Source organism: Cetorhinus maximus, chromosome 6 (genome assembly GCF_964194155.1).
Source record: "Cetorhinus maximus chromosome 6, sCetMax3.hap1.1, whole genome shotgun sequence".
NCBI lineage: Eukaryota > Metazoa > Chordata > Chondrichthyes > Lamniformes > Cetorhinidae > Cetorhinus > Cetorhinus maximus.
Genome location: NC_135884.1, coordinates 63,908,184 through 63,929,158, shown reverse-complemented (window position 1 = coordinate 63,929,158; position 20,975 = coordinate 63,908,184). Strand labels below are relative to the sequence as shown.

The 20,975-nt window shown below is 43.4% G+C and overlaps 1 protein-coding gene across 2 annotated transcripts in view; it reads right to left on the bottom strand.

Moving 5' to 3' along the window:
• Positions 1-20,975, bottom strand: part of sumf1 (sulfatase modifying factor 1) — a 140,654-nt gene that overhangs the window by 11,234 nt on the left and 108,445 nt on the right. Inside the window, exons 8-9 of one of the 2 annotated variants that reach the window (XM_078543786.1) lie at positions 11,530-11,589; positions 2,618-2,718 (exon numbers count right to left, since the gene is read on the bottom strand). In XM_078543786.1, the coding sequence (XP_078399912.1) occupies positions 2,618-2,718; positions 11,530-11,589 (161 nt within the window). The remainder of the gene's footprint in view (positions 1-2,617; positions 2,719-11,529; positions 11,590-20,975) is intronic. The other variant, XM_078543787.1, reaches the window with a different exon arrangement.

The window sequence follows — 20,975 nt, the reverse complement described above, 5'->3', positions numbered from 1 at the left end:
CTGACAAATAATGAGATGTTAGAACAAATGACCAAAAGCTTGGTCAAAGAGGTGGGTTTTGAAGGTGGAGAGAGGTAGAGGGATTTTGGGTCAATTATAATGGAGGAGGACTTTGCTTGAAACTAGGTGGCAGGGCATTTTGTACTGCGAGACTGTGTGCACCTTTCTGAGTCTTAATCATTTCTGACCTTTAATCTGAGTTTTTGTAAACCACATCTAGTTCAGGATGGAAGGAGTTTAAATAAACTGGAAAACCAGCTGATTCTAATGAGGCGAGACCAGTGTCTTCTGCATCCTCCTTGCACCAAATGCTGTACTCACTGGCTGGTTTCATTTTAATCACCAAAAGCGCAGCAACCTGTCAAGAAACTATTTTTTTCAAAAAAAGCTAAAGCAGTTTTCCTGATTGCTGAGAGTAGACCTCTGAACTCCCCAATATATTGTAATGTCCCCATAGTATGGTTACACCGCAGAAGGAGACCATTTGGCTATCATGTCTGTGCTGGCTCAGCTAGTTCCCTAACCCCGCCCCCCCTCCAGCTCTTTCCTCGAATCATAGAAGTTAAGGCACAGAATGAGGCCATTCAGCCCAATGTGTATGCACTGGCCGAGAAAAAAAATAAAAAAACTAGCTGCCCGTTCTAATCCCACCTTCTAGCTCCTGGTCCGTAGCCTTGTAGGTTACAGCACTTTAGGTGAAGGTTCAGATACCTTTCAAATGAGTTGAGGGTTTCTGCCTCCATCACCAAACCAGGCAGTAAATTCCAGGCACTCACCACCCTCTGGGTGAAGAAGGTTTTCTTCATGTCTCCTCTAATCCTTCTACCAATCACCTTAAATCTGTGCCCCCTGGTAACTGCCTTCTCCACTAGGGGAAACAGGGCAGCTCTCTCTACTCTATCCAGGCTCCTCATAATCTTGTACACCTCAACCAGGTCACTCCTCAGCCTCCTTAGTTCCAAGAAAAACAACCTCAGCCTTATCCAATCTTTCCTCATAGCTGCAATTTTCAAGCCCTTGCAACATTCTTGTAAATCCTCATAGTCTTGCAAATTTTTCTCTTCATATAAATATCCAATTCCCTTTTGAAAACCAGGATTGAATCTACCTCTATCACAATCTCAGGTAGTGCATTCCAGATCCTTACTGCTCGCTGAGTGAAAACATTTTTCTTCATGCATTTCTGGTTCTATTGCCAATCACCTTTTTTTTAATTCTTTCATGGGATGTAGACATCACTGGTAGACAAATGCTGGGTAGGTCAGCATTTATTGCCCATCCCTAAATGAGCGCACAGAGCATCGAGGGAGCAGCATGCAGTGTTGAGGGTACAGCGCACAGAGCGCTGAGTGGGAAGCCTGCAGAGCACCGAGGGAGCAGCCTGCAGAGCATCGAGGGAACAGCGCAGAGTGTTGAGGGAGCAGCACACAGGGTGCCGAGGGAGCAGTGCGGAGTGTCGAGGGAGCAGCGCGGAGTGTCAAGGGAGCAGCGCTGAGTGTCGAGGGAGCAGCGCGGAGTGTCGAGGGAGCAGTGCGGAGTGTCGAGGGAGCAGCGCGGGGTGTCGAGGGAGCAGCGCGGGGCTTCGAGGGAGCAGCGCGCAGAGCATTGAGGGAGCAGTGCACAGAGCATCAAAGGAGCAGCGTGGAGCAATGTGGGAACAACGCGGAGCATTGAGGGGGCAGCACGCGACGCTGAGGGAACAACGTGGAGCATCGAGGAGGCAGTCTGTAAGCATAATATATGTGAAATGCTGCGAAGGGCCAAGTTTGTAGTGGGCAATTTTCAATTTACCCAGGCAGGGGAAAGATTGTTGCAAATGCTTCAGCCTTATCTTTTGTACTGATGTGCTTGGCTCCCCCATCATTGAGGATGGGGATATTTGCGAAGCCTGCTCCTCCAGTGAGTTGTTTAATTGTCCACCACCATTCATGACTGGACGTGGCAGGACTGCAGAGCTTATATCCACTCCGCTGGCTGTGGAATCGCTTATCTGTGATTATCTTGTTGTCTTATTTATCCCTTTTTCCCTGAATTATGCAAATAAGTCTGATGTGTTCGCTTAATTTCCATTACAATCAAAATTGTATTGTTGGATCAAAGTTTAAAAATAATTGATATATAAACTTAACGAGCTAGACTCAATTGGACCTTAAGAGGCAGCCTGCTCTGGTTCAGCACAGAGATGGGGAGCACACACAACCAAAATTCCATTACCTTACTCTAATAGATTACAGCTACAGGTATGCACTTCATTTAATGAGCATAACATTTCATTGTATGAGGTAATGGGGGACACAAGAAAAAAAACTATCATTTGTTAAATGTATGTTTGATCATGTGGCTATTACTTTCATCAAGAATTGAAACGTGCATTAACTACACTTGAGCATGACTTACAATAGAGTGCCAGAGCTGAGCACGTCAGGGAGTTAAGTGGAGGGAGGGAAAGAGATGTTTAGTTGATTTTGCCTAAACTTTTTCAGCCTCCAGGAATTGATTCTTGCTCTGCTACAAGCCAAGAAGCTGGTTAATTGGTGAGTATCTAGTAAATGATTAAGGTTTATTCTATTCAAGAAGTGAGCAGGAGAGGATAAGAGGTGTGGATCGAGAGGCCTACCTGCAGTGAGACCAGCAGCGGAGTGACGTCATGAACCATGACGTAATGCGAGTGCAGGGATAGCAGCTGCTGGGTGAGTAGAATTGGTGAGTATTTCTGGTCTTTAAAGTAAAAGTAGAAGTAAGGTCTTTAGTTTGTGTTTAGGTCTCTAGTCTTTTTTTCTCTCTTTTTCTTAAAAATAGCTTGTTAAGTATAAGATTGATACTGTTGTAAAAATTAATTACAATAAAGTGTGAAGAGCAGGGGATTCCTTCAAGTGTAAAGAGAGGGATACTAGAGTAATTAATTAATTAAATACGATAGTTATGGTAGGATGGGTGATGTGTTGCTGCTGCAGCATGTGGGAGCTGCTGGACATCAAGGTGATCCTGAGCGAACACAAGTGTTTGCAGCTCGAGGAACTTCGGATCCTAGTTGAGGAGCTGGAGGCTGAGCTGCAGACATTGTGCTGCATCAGGGAGGGGGAAAGTTACCTGGACAGTTTGCTCCAGGAGGCAATCACAATCCTCAGATTAGGACAGAATAGGAACCCAGCGGTAGCGTTCGAGGAGCCTCGGCCCTTGCAATTGTCCAACAGTTATGAGGTTCTTGCAAGCTGTGTGGGCGAGAGCGGGGACTGCAGTGAGGATGAGTGAACTGATCACGGCACCGTGGTACAGGAAGCCATTCAAGTGGGGGGAGGAAATAGGAATGTAGTAATGGTAGGGGACAGTATAATTAGGAGGATAGATACTGTTCTCTGCAGCCATGAGCGTGAGTCCTGAAGGCTGTGTTGTCTGCCCCATGCCAGTGTTAAGGACATCTCCTCAGGGCTGGAGAGGAACTTGGAGTGGCAGGGGAGGGATCCAGTTGTTGTCATCCAATGACACTGATTGGACTAGAAGGGAAGTTCAGCTGAAAGAATTTGAACAGTTAGGAGCTAAATTAAAAAACAGAACCTCCAAGGTAATAATCTCTGGATTACTACCTGAGCCACGGGCAAACTGGCATAGGGTAAATAAAGTCAAGGAGTTAAATGTGTGGCTCAAAGATTGGTGTGGGAGGAATGTTTTTCAGTTCATGGGGTACGGGCACCAATACTAGGGTAGAAGAGAGCTGTTGTGATAGGACGGGCTTCACTTGAACCATTCTGGGACCTGGCGAATCAAATAACTAGGACTGTAGAGAGGGCTTTAAACTGAATAGAGGGGGCAAGGGTTCTGGAGAGGGGTTATGTAGGCTTACAAAGCAAAAGGATATGACAGCATTGCAGGGCAGCTACTTAGGTAATGATACCCAGAGTGTGACAGGAAGGGTCAGAGTATACAAACATAAAAAAACAGCAGCAAATAGGGTCAAAGGGGGAAAAAATGGTATAAAGGCAAAATTAATGGCTCTTTACTTAAATGCACGTAGAATTCGGAACAAAATAAATGAACTAACAGCACAAATAGAAGTTAATTGATATGGTCTTTTGGCATTACGGAGACATGGTTACAAGGAGATCAAAACTGGGAATAAATATTCAGGGGTATGTGGCTTTGAAAGGACAGGCAGGAAAGAAAGGGTGTAAGGGTAGCTTTGTTAGTACGAGGTGGAATAAGTATGACAGCAAGAAATGATCTTGGATTGGAAGACGTAGAATCCATATGGATGGGGGTAGGAAATAGCAAGGGGAAGAAGACACTGGGGGAGTAGTTTTTAGGCTCGCTAGCGGTAGCTATACTGTAGGACAGAGAATAAATCAAGAGATAATGAGGGCATGTAAAAAAAGGCAGTACATTAATCAAGGGTGACTTTAATCTTCATGTAGATTGGGAAAATCAAATTGGCAGATATAGCCACGGAGACGAATTCATACAGTGTATTCGGGACAGTTTCCTAGAACAATATCTTGTGGATCCAACCAGGGATCAGGCTGCTTTGGATCTGATAATGTGTAATGAGGCAGGTTTAATAAATGATCTCAGAATAAAGGATCCCCTGGGAAATAATGACCATAATGTAGTAGAATTTAACATTCAGTCTGAGAGTGACAAACTTTCTGTGCTAAACTTAAATGAGGTTAATTACAAAGGAATGAGGGCAGAGTTGGCTGGAGTGGACTGGGAAAAGAGCTTAGCAGAAAAGACGGTTGATGAACAATGGCAGACGTTTAAGAAAATAATTCATGACTCACAACAAAGGTGTATCCCAGTGAGAAAGAAGGATCCTAGAAAGGGGATAAACCAACCATGGTTAACCAAGGAAGTTCAGGATAGTATCAAATTGAAAGAAAAAATAAAGATTAGAGGTAAGCCAGAGGATTTGGAAAGTTTTAAAAACCAACAAAAGATGATCAAAAAACTAATATAGAGGGGGAAAATAAACTTTGAGGGTAAACTAGTAATCAATATAAAAACGGACAGTAAGAGCTTTAAATATATAAAAAAGGAAGAGAGAGGCCAAAGTGAACATAGGCCCCTTAGAGAATGAGGCTGGGGAAATAATAATGGGGAACCAGGAAATGGCAGACTTTGCATCAGTCTTCACAGTAGAAGACACTAATAGCATTCCAAAAATACTAAGTCATCAAGGGACAAAAGGCAGGGTGGGGGTGAGGGGGGGGTGGTGTGTGTGTAGGGTGGGGAATAAATACAATAAATATCACTAGAGAAAAAGTACTAGGGAAACTATTCAGGCTAAAGGCCGATAAGTCCCCTGGACCTGATTGGTTGCATCCTAGGATATTAAAGGAAGTAGCTACGGAGATAGTGGATGCACTGGTAGTAATCTTCCAAGAATCTTTAGATTCTGGATAAGTCCCAGAGGTTTGGAGAACGGCCAATCTAACACCCTTATTCAAAAAGGGAGGGAGACAAAAAACAGGTAACTATAGGCCAGTTAGCTTAACATCTGTCACTGGGAAAATGTTGGGAGTCTATCACAAAGGACCTAATAGTAGAGCATTTAGAAATACATAATATAATTAAGCTAAGTCAGCATGGCTTCATGAATGGGAAATCATGCCTGACAAATTTATTAGAATTCTTTGAGGAGGTAACAAGCAGGATAGATAAAGGGGAACTAGCAGATGTAATATATTTGGATTTCCAAAAGGCGTTTGATAAGGTACCGCACATAAGGCTACTTAATAAGATAAGAGCCCATGGTGTTGGGGGTAGTATACTAGCATGGATAGAGAACTGGCTAACTAATAGAAGACAGAGAGTTGGGATAAGGGGGACATTTTCAGGATGGCAACCTGTAACTAGTGGAGTGCCACAGGGATCAGTGCTGGGGCCACAATTATTTACAATACACGTTAATGACTTGGATGAGGGAAGTGGATGTACTATCGCCAAGTTTGTGGATGACACAAAAATAGGTGGGAAGGCAAGTGGTGAGGATGACACAAAGAGTCTGCAGAGGGGTATAGACAGGTTAAACGAGGGGGCAAACTTGGTAGATGGAATATAATGTGGGAAAATATGAGGTTATGCACTTTGGCAGGAAGAATAGAGGAGCTTAATATTATTTACATGGAGAAAGACTACAGACAACTGCAACACAGAGGGATTTGGTGGTCCACATGTATGCTAGCTTTTTGTGATTCATACAAGTTCAGCAGGTAATAGGGAAGGCAAATGGAATGTTGGCCTTTATTTCAAAGGGAATGGAGTATAAAATTAGGGAAGTCTTGCTAAAGCTATACAAAGCACTAGTTAGACCACACCGAGAATACATGAACAGTTTTGGTCCCCGTATCTAAGGAAAGATATTCTGGTCACTGGATGCTGTCCAGAGAAGGTTCACTGGGTTGATTCTGGGTATGGAGTGATTTTCTTATAAGGAGAGGCTTAGGTTGGGCCTGTACTCATTGGAGTTTAGAAGAATGAGAGGCGACCTTATTGAAACATATAAGATTCTTAGGGGCTTGACAAGGTTGATGCTGTGAGGGTGTTTCCCCTTGTGGGAGAGTCTAGGACCGGAAGGCATAATCTGAGTAAGAGGGCGCCCCTTTAAGACAGAGATGAGGAGGAATTTCTTCTCTCAGAGGGTAGTCAATCTGTGGAATTCTCTACGGCAGAGGGCTGTAGAGGATGGGTCATTCAAGGCTGAGATAGACAGATTTTTAATCAGTAAGGGAATCAAGGGTTATTGGAAAAGGCAGGAAAGTAGAGCTGAGGATTATCAGATCAGCCATGATCTCACTGAATGGCAGAGAAGACTAGAAGGGCTGTATGGCCTATTTCTCTTCCTACGTCTTATGGTCTTACACTGCTAGCCAACTGATAATTAATTTCCTTTTGACTTTTCTGCATTTAAAGATTGCTCACTCTCTGCTTGCTCTCTGGTGTCCAGTGTCCGCTTTGTCTTTACTCATATCTGTGGAGATTTATGACTCAACCATTTTTTCTGCTCTCCTTTTACACCGCCTCACTCCTTGTTGAGGGCCAGTGTGGTGGTGAACCATATTCCTTCCTCAGCTGCCCTGTCACTGCCATTTTCCAGGTGTGCAGGAGCTCCTGGGCCCAGTCTCCAAAAGGCTTTATGCCAACAGTACGCAGTGCCTGGTGCTATGGTGGGCAGGTTATCCCTGTCAATGCTGCAGATTACTCAAGGACAAGAAGGTGGTCTGAAGTGACTCAGATTTGAATTCATTTCCACCTCCATCCCTGTGAGGGCCTGCCACACTTCTCCCCTTGACAGTATAGCTGATTTTGCAGCTTTGCTGTAGGCTACATCATGAGTGCACTGCCAGATCCACACAATCTAAAATTGGACTGATAGGAATTTAAAAGTCTGTCCCACTATGAAGCACATATTGTGAATATATTTCTCCCATATGTAGTTTTGTTAAAAGTGTCCGTTTTGTGAAAAGAGTAGTTTAACTTGCACTGGGTTCATGCCTGTTTAGAGCACAGATATACAGGCTGCACAAAATAACTTATTTCCTCTCTGTTTTGATCCCTCCCTTCTCCCAAGCCAATGTAATTAACTTTATCACCTGTTGAGATATCCAAATAAGATTGGTACGTTCTGTGGCTTCAGTTACAATCCAAGGTTATTGGTGGATCAAAGTAGTCAACCCTTTGATATCTTTACATAAATATTTGTATTTAATTGGACCTCAAGGCGCAGTCACGCACACTGCTAAATCTCCCTTGCCTAGCCCAAAGCCTTACTATTATAATTGTGTATTTAATTTAATGAGTATAACATTTTATTGCACGAGATAATAGAGATATGGTTGGAAAACAAAATATGCAGCAATTGATAGAACTGAAACAGTTATCATTTATGCAATGGCACACGGTGCATTTTATTCTGTCAAAATCTAAATGTTACTGGAGTCATGAGAGATTTCTTCAAATATTCAACCTTTGAGGAGTAAAGCATGTGGGTGAAAAATTAACTGTTCAGTAACTGAAGATTCAGTGAACTGGTCAATGCCTGAGGATGGAAGAGTCAGTGAACTGGTCAGTGTCTTGAAGACTGAAGATTGAGTGAACTGGTCAGTATCTCAGTACTGAAGAGTTAGTGAACTGGTCAGTGTCAAAGAATTGAAGAGTCAGTGAACTGGTCAATGTCTGAGGATGGACGATTCAGTGAACTGGTCAATGTCTGAGGTTTAAAGATTCAGTGACCTGGTCAATGTCTGAGGATTGAAGATTCAGTGAACTGGTCAATGTCTGAGGATTGAAGAGTCAGTGAACTGGTCAGTGTCTGAAGATTGAAGATTGAGTGAACTGGTCAGTATCTCAGTAACTGAAGAGTTAGTGAACTGGTCAGTGTCTGAGGATTGAAGAATCAGTGAACTATTCAGTATCTGAGGACTGAAGATTCAATGAACTGGTCAATGTCTGAGGATTGAAGATTCAGTGAACTGGTCAATGTCTGAGGATTGAAAAGTCAGTGAACTGGTCAGTGTCTGAGGTTTAAAGATTCAGTGAACTGGTCAATATCTGAGGATTGATGATTCAGTGACCTGGTCAATGTCTGAGGATTGAAGATTCTGTGAACTGGTCAGTATCTGATTTTGAAGAGTCAGTTAACTCATCACTATCTGAGGCTAGAAGAGTCAGTTAACTGGTCAGCGTCTGGAGGCTGAAAAATTGAAGTGTGTTGGCAGAGACTGAGGCACAAAATGAAGACCAGACCCTTGTCCGCATATAAGAGAATGAAATGTCCATGATGAGCTACCCGGCACAACCCCCCCCCCCAACAAACCAGCTTATATTTCACCCCTTTCCTATTTTTACTTAGTTCTGTTGAAGGGTCATGAGGACTCAAAACGTCAACTGTGCTCTCCTCCGCCGATGCTGCCAGACCTGCTGAGTTTTTCCAGGTATTTCTGTTTCTGTTTTGGATTTCCAGCATCCGCAGTTTTTTGCTTTTATTTCTACTCTTTTTCACCTCTGATTGACCAGGTTATGAGTAGCATTAACAGATGCTAAGTAGGTCATCTGTCCACTGGCTGAGGCTGGAAATGGTGAGTAGAGGACAGCTACAGTTAACAAGGGAAGGGAAATATCTCTAAACTGAGGCAGAAAAGTGTATTGTTTATCAGCTAGAAACTGCAACCGAACTAATTGCGAGTTGTGGATGATCACAAATAAAAGTGTGAAAGATAGCACTTCTACCACAATGAACCAGATTTTAATGAACTCTATTTTTAGAAGAACTGAATAGCTGCACAGTTGGGAGCTGTAGCTGAATCAAACACTCCAGTGAAATGGTTTTATGTCTGCTCGTTCACAAATGAAAGGTGATAATTTACCAGTTCAATCGTCCAAGAAAAGCAACCCATATCTCCTTCTCTCTTTCCCTCTGCGATCAGTTCTAGTCCCACATGTCTATGAAATCAAGGCAGAGATGGAGAGGACTCTGTTCTAGTAAATTCTGGCTACACAGAGACCACTTTCATCACTGGATGATGGAACCGGAAATGTCCTTCTCACCACTCCATATTTTCAAGGACTGAGTGCAAACCACATTGATTTTCCTTTGACATATGATGGTTGCATTCTGGATAACAATTTGATGCAAGCTTTTCTTCTATAGCTTTGGCAAGCCTTCTCACTGTTACAGGAAGGAATAGAGGAACAGGAAAAGGCCATTTAGCCTGTTCTGCCACCATTCAATGAAATCATGGCTGATCTGCAAATTAACTCCACGTGGCCACCTTTTTTTCCATATCTCTTAATACTTTTGGCTAACAAAAATCTTTCGATCTGAGATTTAAAATTTATAACTGATCTAACATCAATTGCCATTAGTGTGTAGAAGTGTTTCCTAAGTTCACTTCTGAAAGAAAAACAAAATACTGCAGATGCTGGAAATTTGAAATGAAAAAAGAAAATGCTGGAAAAACTCAGCATGTCTGGAAGCATCTGTGAAGAGAGAAAGAATTAATGTTTCGACTCCAATATGAGTCTTCATCACAACATGGAAAATTGCCCAAGTCTTACCTGTTCACAAAAAACAGGACAATCTAATCCAGCCAATTACCGACCCAACTGTCTATTCTTAATCAAAAAGCCAAGTAGCACTCACTTAGCAATAACCTGCTCACCATTGTTCAGTTTGGGTTCTGCAAGGACTACGTGGCTCCAGATCTCTTTACAGCCTTGGTCCAAACATAGAAGAAAAGAGCTGAACTCCGGAGATGAGGTGAGAGTGACTGTCCTTGACATCAAGGCCACATTTGACTGAGTGTTGCATCGAGGAGCCCTAGCAAAACTACAGTCAACTGGAGGAACCAAGGAGAAAACTCTCCACTGGTTGGAGTCATACCTAGGACAAAGGAAGATGGTTGTGGTTGTTGAAGGTCAATCATCTTAAGCCCAGGATATTGCTGCAAGAGTTCCTCAGGATAATGCCCTAGGCCCATCCATCTTCAGCTGCTTCAGCAATGACCTTCATTCCATCAGCAACTTCCCAGATACTATAGTAGTCCGTGCCCAAATACAGCAAGACCTGGACAATATTCAGACTTGACTGGTAAGTGGTAAGTAACATCCCAACAACACACGTGCCAGGCAATGACCATCTCCAACGAGAGAGAATCTGACCATCTCTCCTTGATGTTCAATGGCATTACCATCGCTGAATTCCCCATCATTGATCTCCTGGAAGTTACAATTGACCAGAAACTTCACTGGACCAGTCATATAAATACTGTGGCTGCAAGAGCAAGTCAGAGGCTGGGAATTCAGTGGCACATTAGTCACCTCCTGACTCCCTAAAGCTTGCCCACCATCTTCAAGGCACAAATCAGGAGAGTGTGATGGAATATGCTTCCCATTTGCCTGGATGAGTGCTGTTCCAACAATGCTCAAGAAGCTCAACATCATCCAGGTCAAAGCAGCCCACTTGTTCAGCACTCCACCCGCCACTTTAAATATTCACTCCTGCCGTCACTGACACCCAGTGGCAGCAGTATGTACCATTTACAAGATGCGTTGCGACAATTCACCATGCCTCTTTGACAACACCTTCCAAACCCACATCCTCTGCCACCTAGAAGGGCAATTGCAGCAGGCGCATGGGAAAACCACCACCTGCATGTTCCCCTCGAAGCCACACACCATTTTGACATGGAACTACATCTCTGTTCCTTCACTGTTGCCGGGTCAAAATCCAGGAACTCTCTCCCCAACAGCACTCCCTCCCCAACAGCACTCCCCACACCACATGGACTGCACCTCCACCTTTTTACTGGCAATAAGGGATGGGCAATAAATTCTGGCTTAGCCAATGAGGCTCACATCCCATGAAAGAATGAAAACAGATTTAATCTAGCTTTCACTTCTGGATGCTGACTGAGCTGCTGTGCATTATTAGAATTTTTTTTTCTTTTGTATCAGATTTGGTTCTGGCCTTCCTTTCATACTTGATAGTGTTTTGCAGGTCCTGGTAGTTTGGTAGTTAAAATACTTAAAATTTACCTTGTGGCACATGTAGGATCCACCCTTCTTCACCTTGTCTGCTCCTGAGGGAGGTCCCATCTGCAGAGAGAAAATTGAATTGCATGGTCAGTATACCTATAAGTGGAACAGCAGTAGCTTCTAGATTGGCAGTACGGCTATCTGAAAAGAGGAAAATAAATCTAAACTCAACTCACTACTGTTTCTTCAACGGTTTTTGTTTGCCGCTGTATGTTTGGAGACACCTGGCAATGTGTGACGAGCTCCTTGGAATATAACCTAATGACTGGGGGCACGGATATGGAACAAGATGGCTCCCTGGAGAGATTATTCGTTGTTACTTTTGTTGCTTTTTCCTGACTCCCACAGTGTTTAATGTCCCTTGCTTTAATCCATATCAAACACTTGCAATGGAAGTTGTGTTACAATTTATTTTAGTCGTATTTAAAACTTCATTTGCTGAGCGCAGGTATTCAGTGCTCCAGACACTAATTAGCCTGTTGAGGTCCCTAGAAGCAACCTAAACATAGTCAGTCAGTATGTTCCATAGTGTACTTGCTGTTACGGAGATTATATATTGACTACAAAACAGGGTAGTGAAGATGTGTGCTTGCAACAATAATGAGGAAAACTGGATACTGCCAATCGGGAGCTGTATTTAATACTGTACAATATTAGAATGATTAGTCCCTGGAGGTTTTCCTGCAACATCATTACTGTCACCTCATTGCTAGCATAGACTGCACACAACAGCCTAGTGTTATTAACTGCAACTACTCCAAAAGACTTGGGTCTGGTTCCAAATGTGCAGCATAAACTAATGATGCCCAAAACACTTCAAGAGGTTCTGAAGCTATGTGACAGTGTTCTGGTGTTGCCTCTGTTTTCAGCATTGAAAACATTCAGTATCAAATCATCAATATGCCTCTAGACATTTTCTCGCCGATGAAGAATTTATTTAACTAAATATACAATGTTGCAAGGTCAGTCATAGCTGTGGAAGGAGCATGTTCCCAAAATACTCTGCATCGACTGTGCTGTACATGCACCAGCGAGATGGCACGGTTGACCTAATTTAAGTTTATATGGTTTCCCTACACGACTGACGCACATATTTTATTCTGAAGGAGTGAAAGGTTTGTACGTATATAGTAAATGTTGCCCCCCTCACTCCTCGCATCATAATGCTCCATAGTTGGTGACGCGGGAGCATACGGAAGAGAGCCATGGAGATCTGGTAACCTTAAGCTGTTCCGTATTTACCCTTCTACCTGAAGAAAATGTGTAAACAAAAGGAAGAGCCTATAATTTCAAGCTCTATCAGACAGGCAGGGACTGATTATTCCAAGGACCTATGAATCAGTTTTAACATCAATATATTGTAGTACAGAATACAGGAGGTTACCCAAACAGCTACTGTGTTAGTTATTCTTTGAAATTTTATTCACTATCCTCCCTTTGTTTATTTGATTTGTATAAATTATATGCTGTTTTATGCAAATTTATGAGCTTATGACCAGTTATTAAAGCTCGCTTTGATTTGGAATCTAATTAATTGTGGATGGTTTAAATTCTCTGGATAAAGCTTTAGTTTAAAAGATACATGACTGCAGGAAGGGACTTAAGATAAAGTACAGCACCGCAATCTAAGCATTGTTATAAAAATGATTATAGAGAGTCTCCCTATAAAGGGTTTTTTTTTGTTTGTTTTAATCTATCAATTTTTGTCTCTTGTGGTGATTTATCACTTCAGCTCTCTCCTTTGAGCCAGAGGTATTCCTCTGATGTGAGCTACAAGATTTATAAGTGAGTAAAACAACTGGAAGTTAGTGAATGGCCTCTGGGCCTTTCCTGGCTGCTGATCAGGAGGCAGCTGAACTAGCAAATTGCAGCATCACATCAGTGCACCACGCTAACCAACCTGCTATTGAATGGTGCCAGCTCAGGTGCTGCCTGTTTGGCAGTAGGGCCAGGTAGCCAAGTGACAGGTTTTCAATCAGAACTGCTCACTCAACGCCTGGTCTTTCATGTAGGCCTGGCAGGGTCCCATCTGAAAGCAGACAGCCAGACAGAATTTTGTTCGGTACGGTATTTATGGTTACAAAATCAAAACGGATAGATGGAGTCAAGATGCAGCTCTAATTGAATGGTGGAACAGGCTTGAAGTACTGAACGCCCTTTTCTGTTCCTATAAACCAAAAAGACAAATGTTTGCAGGGATGAGAAAAAGAAAAAGAAATGATCTCTGAGCAATGAGTTATTTTTCTAATATCTAAATTGGAGGAAGAGGTACATTATATTTAAAGATTCTTCATTAACCAGCTCAATATTTAGAACTCGATCGACACATCTTCAGATAATCACTGACAGCTTGTTATGAAACTGGCAGCATGCACTCCTCTCCACACATATTGGCAGAAGTCCCAATGCTTTATTTAAAGCAAGAGAAAACAGCAGGCAGGTGATATTTCGTCCAACAAACACATGTCAGTTCTGGTGATTACCACTGGTTTATGAAGCATAATGCTGCCAAGCTCTAGCATTAATAGAAGGATGTTGATTACTCACACAGAATCAGAGCTTCCCAAAACAGTGATGCAGGAACAATGATTTAAATGGTAAAACTAAAGTGCCAGTTTTCCCATTACTTGTAGCGATACATATACTATCTGGAAAAACTGTTAGATAATGAGATATTCCCTTCAGAAAACGAGATTGCGTGGTGGTCTGATTGATATGTTTATTGAAAGGAGTTGATATGGCAGATACAGAGATACTATTTCCTCTGTTTGGAAAATCAAGAATGAGGGGATATAATCTTAAAATTAGAACTTGGCCATTCGGTGGCACAAATCAAGAAGCACTTTTTCCACGCAAAGAGTAAGGGAAATCTGGAACTCCACACCCTAATAGGTTGTGAATACTCCAACAAATTGAGTTTTCAAGCCTAAGATCAATAGTTCTTTGCTGGGTAAAGTTATCAAGGGATATAGAATAAAGGTGGGGAAATGTCATTGAGGTCAACCATGATCTAATTGAATGGCCAAATAGCCTCAAGGGGATGAGAGGCCTCCTGTTCCTCATTTTCCTATGTTTCTAAGAGTCTTACAGATTCCAAATGGGTAGAAGAATCCAGTAATAAAAGAGGGCAGATTTTTTAATTCCATGCATGTACAAGAAAGGGTATGCACCAGGGTTGCCTGAATTTCTGTCTTTGTTTTAGTATAGGTTAAGTAGCTAGGGCTTAAAATGAGGGCTGCTGCTTCAATAATACAAAATGGTGAACTGGAAACATTCCATCTGTGAGAACCATTTGGCCTGCTGATCCTACTACTTAGCAAATAAACTTTTTACTTTGCTTAGGGCAGTATAATTACTGGAAAGGAAAATCGCACTGTTGCCTGCCACATGAAAATATTACAGAGGTGAATAGGAAAAGACGAACTGCTGCATCAATGTGCGCACCACTCATGCTGTGTCAACACTTTCTCCCCACCTTGCAGCTGTGTAGCTGAATTTTAACCCCACAAAAACTTAAACATTTACTTTGCTCGACATCTTCAAATAAATCGTCAATGGATGCCAGAGGATATATTTCTTAGTGCAGGGTATAGTTTTGGAGTTGATGCATTAAGCTCCGTGTACAGTTGAAAGCTTATGGGCAGGATTTTCCCACTGGCGAGCGGGCCCCGCCCCCCGAAGAGTAAAATGATGCGTGATGGCGTCCTATTTAAATTTTCAGGTAGGTGGGGGCGCAACAAAATCAGCTGTGTGCCTGCCGACCTGTCAATGGCCAATTGAGGCCATTGACAGAGTCATTGAACTAATTAATGGACCTGCCCGTCCAACCTTAAGGTTGGCGGGAAGGCCAGGAGCCCTGGCGGGCTTCAGAAAAAGCATGAAACCTCATCCACGGGCGGGATGAGGTTTCATGTAGGTTTTAAAAAATTTAATTAAAGTTTTTTAAAAAGTTATGGACATGTTCCAACTCATGTGACAGTATCATATGAGGGGACATGTCAGGAATTTTTTTTTCTACTTTTAATATTTTTCACAGTAGAGACGATTTCCCTGAGGCAGCACTTAGCCTCAGGGAGATGAGTGCGCTCTTTCGTGCGCATGCATAAAAGAGCGCACTCTCGGGTTTAGGGATTCCACCCCCCCCCACCGCCCGCCCAGGGAGCACATGGCGCTTCCTGGCGGACGTCACGATGGGCGGGCCGCCGATCAGAGGCGCGCCTTTTGCGCACCCACACTTCAACTTCCCCCCCGACGGGGGGAAAATCCTGCCCTATGTGTCTTAGGTAAAACATCCAATCTCAACAGAAACACTTCAAGACCACATACTAGGGTGTTAGTAGTCAGGTCTCATGCTAACAGTCAGCTGGTGCTGATCAGATAATCGCTGAAATGAAGAGATGGGAAACTACGGCCAATGATCCAGTGATTACCTGATATGTGCTGGTTGGGTGCAAGATCCCACTGGTGAGCTTTGCAAAATTAACTGTTTACCAAAGGCTCATATATTCATACAAGGAGACTGATGCATTCTCTTACAGATACACAAATCACTAAAAGGAACAAAAAAGGTTAATAAGGCTACAAACTAAAAACAAATCAGGCACTAGGGTTCATTTCTAGAGGAATAAAATTGAAAAGCAAAGAAATTATTTTCAATTTGTATCAAACCTCAGGGCAGGATTTTATGCTCCCCTGCCGGTGGGTGAGTGTAAAATTCCTTGGATGGGCTTCCTGCTGGGTTCCTACTCTGTTCCGCCTCTCAACAATTTTAAGCTGGGGAGGGCAAGGCCTCGGACGGCTTGCCTGCCCTTGCCCCAATTGAGGCCCTTAAGTGGCCAATCATTGACTGCATAAGGGCTGCTTCCCGCCCAGCCTAAGGGCGAGGGGGGGTGGGGGATGGCTGGGAAGGTGGACAGTGGGGGATTCGGGTGTCAGCAGAGAGGCAGGGAGTGGGAAGGAAGGTCCTGTGGTTACTGGACCTTAAAGGGGAGGGGGGTGCTCGATGTTAATAGGAGGCTGCAGATAGAGGCATCGCACTTTCTGCCTGAAAGCAGGAGCAGCTCTGGGGGGGATCCCGAAAATAATCGGGTTCAGGCCTTGGGCGGGAAGGAGGGGGGTGCCTCCATCAGCAGCCCCCTTTTAGCATCGGGCATCCCCCTTAAGGTCCACTAACTGCAGAACCGCCCTCCCCCCCACAGCCTCTCTGTTGACACCCCAGTCCCCCACTCTCCATCCCCACCCTGAGACCCCCAGAACTTACCTCTTCCTGGGATCCTGGTACTTAGGCTCTGTATACAGTCCCACTATAGCTTCAGGCACTGCAGGGATTAGAGAGCTGCCGGCCAATCAGATTGGCCGGTGGCTCTCTGAAGCGGGACGTCCTCCTGAGTGAAGGGCAGAAGTCCCGCTTCCATCCAATTAACACTCATTGGGGCCTGAAATCGCTGCAGGGCAGGCAGTGTCAGTGGGGATGGGTTCCCCGCCGATCTTCGGATGGCGGAAAGGAAAACCCGGCCATCCTAAAAATCCTGGCCTCGGTTAGATCACTGTTGGAGTACTGTGAACAGTTCTGGTCTCCGTATTATAGAAAGGATATAGAAGCACTGGAGGAGGATGCCAGAACTGAAAAAATATACATATCAAGAAAGACGACAAAGGATAGAACAATGACGAGAGGAAGACCAGGTTGAGTGGACAAAAGGGATTAAGAAAGTTAGAGACTTCATATTTTTGTATATATAGGAGCTTTGATTTTTCATGGATTGTGGCGGTCTCTGTTGTTTTTGTATGTGGGAGCTCACATTGCTGCATTATCTTATGCACACCCCAATAGTGGTTTTCACATGTCTGCCTGGCTTCTGGCTCCAAAAGACTGGATATCTCTACACTGAGCCAACCAGTGTGATCCTTTTCTTACCATGGCTCAGTGGGTAGCACTCTCACCTCTGAGTCAGAAGGTTTTGGGTTCAAGGCACATTCTGGAGACTTGAGCACAAAAATCTAGGTCGACACTTCAGTGCAGTACTAAGGAAGTCTTGCCCTAGCAGAAATGCTCCTTTCAGATGAGGTATTAAACTGTGCCCCCATCTACACTTTCAGGTGGATATGACGGCTCCAATGGCAATACTTCAAAGAAGAGCAAGGGAGTTCTGCCCGGTGCTATGGCCAATATTTATTCCTCAGCCAACATTAATATAGTACATTACCTGGTGATATCACATTTCTGTAATGTAGGAAAACCTCCAACTTCTTCTCTACATTCTCTCTACTCAACCTGCTCCTCTCTCTTCTCATCCTCCCCTTTTACAAGCCATAGAGGGAGAGCAAGGAAGGCTCACCAAACTAATCCCTGGGATGGTAGGATTGTCCTGTGAGGAGGAATTGAGGAGACTGGGCATGTATTCCGTAGAGCAGACTTGCCCAGCCCACAGCCAGCGGTCCGGATTGTGGCCCCCAAAGCCATTTAATGTGGCCCCTGGAGCTACTGTTAAAAATGTCAGTAAGACAGGTAAGTGAAGTTGTAGATTCTGCAAGTGCTGCTCCTCTCTTACGTTTGCTACTGATAGGTTCACTAATGAGCCTGCTGGGGGATGGGGGAAGGAGAGGCTGCGGGGGCCCACAGGGAAAGGAGAGACTGCAGGGCCCATGAGGGAATAAGAGACTGAGGGGCCCCGCGCTGAGATGCTGGGTGCAAGGCCCAGCGGAGGATTGTTGTGGGAGAGCCCAGTGTTGGGGATGGGGAAAAAGGCTGGCTTGTGTGTGTGTGTGTTTATGTGTATGAGAGAGAGACAGAGAGAGTGAGAAAGAGAGAGAGTGAGAGAGAATGTGTGAGAGTGAGAGAGAGTGTGTGAGAGTGTATGTGTGCATGAGTGTGTGTGTGAGTGTGTGCGAGGGTGAGATTGTGTGTGTGTATGAGAGAGAGACAGACAGAGTGAGAAAGAGAGAGAGTGAGAGAGAATGTGTGAGAGAGTGAATGTGTGAGAGTGAGAGAATGTGAGAGTGAGTGTGTGTGTGGATGTGTGTGTGTGTGTGTGTGTATGTATGAGAGAGTTTGTGAGAGTGTATGTGTGCGTGAGTGTGTGTATGAGTGTGTGCGAGGGTGAGATTGTGTGTGTGTGTGTTTGTGTGTGTAAGAGAGTGTTCGAGAGTGAGAGTGCGTGTGTGTCTGGCTCACTCGCAGTCTCAGGATTCTCACTCATTCTTATTCCCAAACATCCAACAGATATTCACTACCACTCACACAGTGGGTGAAGGTGAGTGAGTGAGCACTCTGAGACTGGGGGTGAGCCGGATATGCAACTCTGACCCTCTCACAGATCTAATGGTCTTCTTTATTAATTACTTGTCTTTTAATTATCAATTTAATGCTTTAAGATTGCTTTATTTTTTGCTCAGCAAGTTGTTTCTTTTCTTCATACTCAGCTTTTCTTTGAAATTCATGTATATTTCTGAAATTTGCTCATTGGCTCCCTGGGTGGGGAAAAAAAAAGGAAATGTGCCCCCCCTCCACTCCAAGGAAGAGGTTGGACAAGCCTGCTCTAGAATTTAAAAGAATGAAAGATGACCTCATTGAAGTGTACAAAATTCTTACAGGGCTCGACAGGGTAGACGCAAGAAGGATGTTTCCCCTTATTGGTGGTCTACAACCAGGGAACACAGTCTCAGGATAAGAGTTGGGCACTTAAGACCAAGATGAGAATTTCTTCACTCAGAGGGAGGTGAATCTTTGGAATTCTCTACCCAGAGGGCTGTGGAGGCTCAGTCATGAGTATGTTCAAAGCAGAGGTTGATAGGTTTTGTTTTGGCACAGCAGGTGGTAAATGCCGAGCTGTTCAAATCCCAGAGGGAAACCTGAAACAACTGCCACTATTGTTTTTGCAATTTGTATTTTTATTTTGAGATGTGTGCCCTTGAATTCAGTAGTAATAAGGCCAACAAGTCATACAGGTTTTTTTTTTACAAAACTAAATTAAACATTTATTAATAGGAGAAAAGATTTTAAGCACATACATAGGTCTACAAATTACTACTATGATAACTCCTAGCTCCCCTAATTAATCTGATTCCCAGTTAAACCTCCGTTAAGGCAACAGTAAAACAACAAAGATTTCAACAGACCCAGGCAAAGCACACAATACCCTGGATAGTGATATTTAAAATGAATTCTTTTAGCTTCGGTTCCTAGAGACAGCAGCTTGGTACAGAGAGGCTGGAGGCTTTTCACACTTGTTAGATCTTAGTATGCCTTCTTCTTACACATTACCTCATCTCTTTTATACAGGTTTCTCCCTTTTTAATGTAAATCCCATTGTCCCAATATGTCTTTGCAACTTTACTTTTTCCATAATATAAATCTTTCACAGCACTCATATTATCAGTAATCTTTGCAGAAAATAAACACATTGTTTGGCTTAGCCTCTGTTGGCTAGGTGTAGCACCTTACCATCTCTTTGAAATTCACTACTCTGGTTTATCTAAAAATACAAATGATCTTCACACCTCACATTCCAAAACTTCAACCATGTTTACGTATTTAGCATTTCAAACCTAGTTTCCCTTCTGATACATCAAAGCATCCAGACCAGTTGTGTGTAATTCAACTAAAACCCATACACACATACGCACAGAGAAACTAATCCAAACCCCACTATTACCCTACCTTTACAATAAATTACAATAATATTATGAAAATTATTATATTTACATGACAATTTACAGATACCAATGACATCTAGGAATATGGGGATAGTGCAGGAAGATGGCGTTGAGGTAGATCAGCCATGATCTAATTGAATGGCAGAGCAGGCTCGAGGGGCCGAATTGCCTAGTCCTGTTCCTATGTTCTCCTTTCCCATCTTTTTCAGCCTTTCCTGATGAGTATATTACTTCTGGTACCATCCTTGTGAATCTTAGTGGGAGTTTGCTGTGTGCAAATTGGCTGCTGCGTTTCCTAATAATAGCTGATTACACCTTAAAAGTATGCAATTGCCAACAAAGCACTTTGAGACATCCTGCTGATGACACAAAACTTGGTGGGAATGTGAGCGGTGAGGAGGGTGTTAAGAGCCTTTAGGCAATTTAGACAGATTGAGTGAGTGGGCAAATACATGACAGATGCAGTATAACGTGGATAAGGGTGAAGCTATCCAGTTTGGTAGGATAAACAGAATGGCAAAGTATTATTTAAATGTGATAGATTGCGAAATGTTGATGTACAAAGGGACCTGGGTGTTCTTGTGCACCAGTCACTGAAAACAAGCATGCAGGTGCAGCAAGCAGTTAAAAAGGCAAATGGTATGTTGGCCACCATTGCGAAAGGTCTTGAATACAAGAGCAAGGATGCCTTACTGCAGCTGTACAGGGCTTTTGTGAGACCACACCTGGAGTATTACGTGCAGTTTTGGTCTCCTTACCTAAGAAAGGATATACTTGCCATCAGAGTGCAG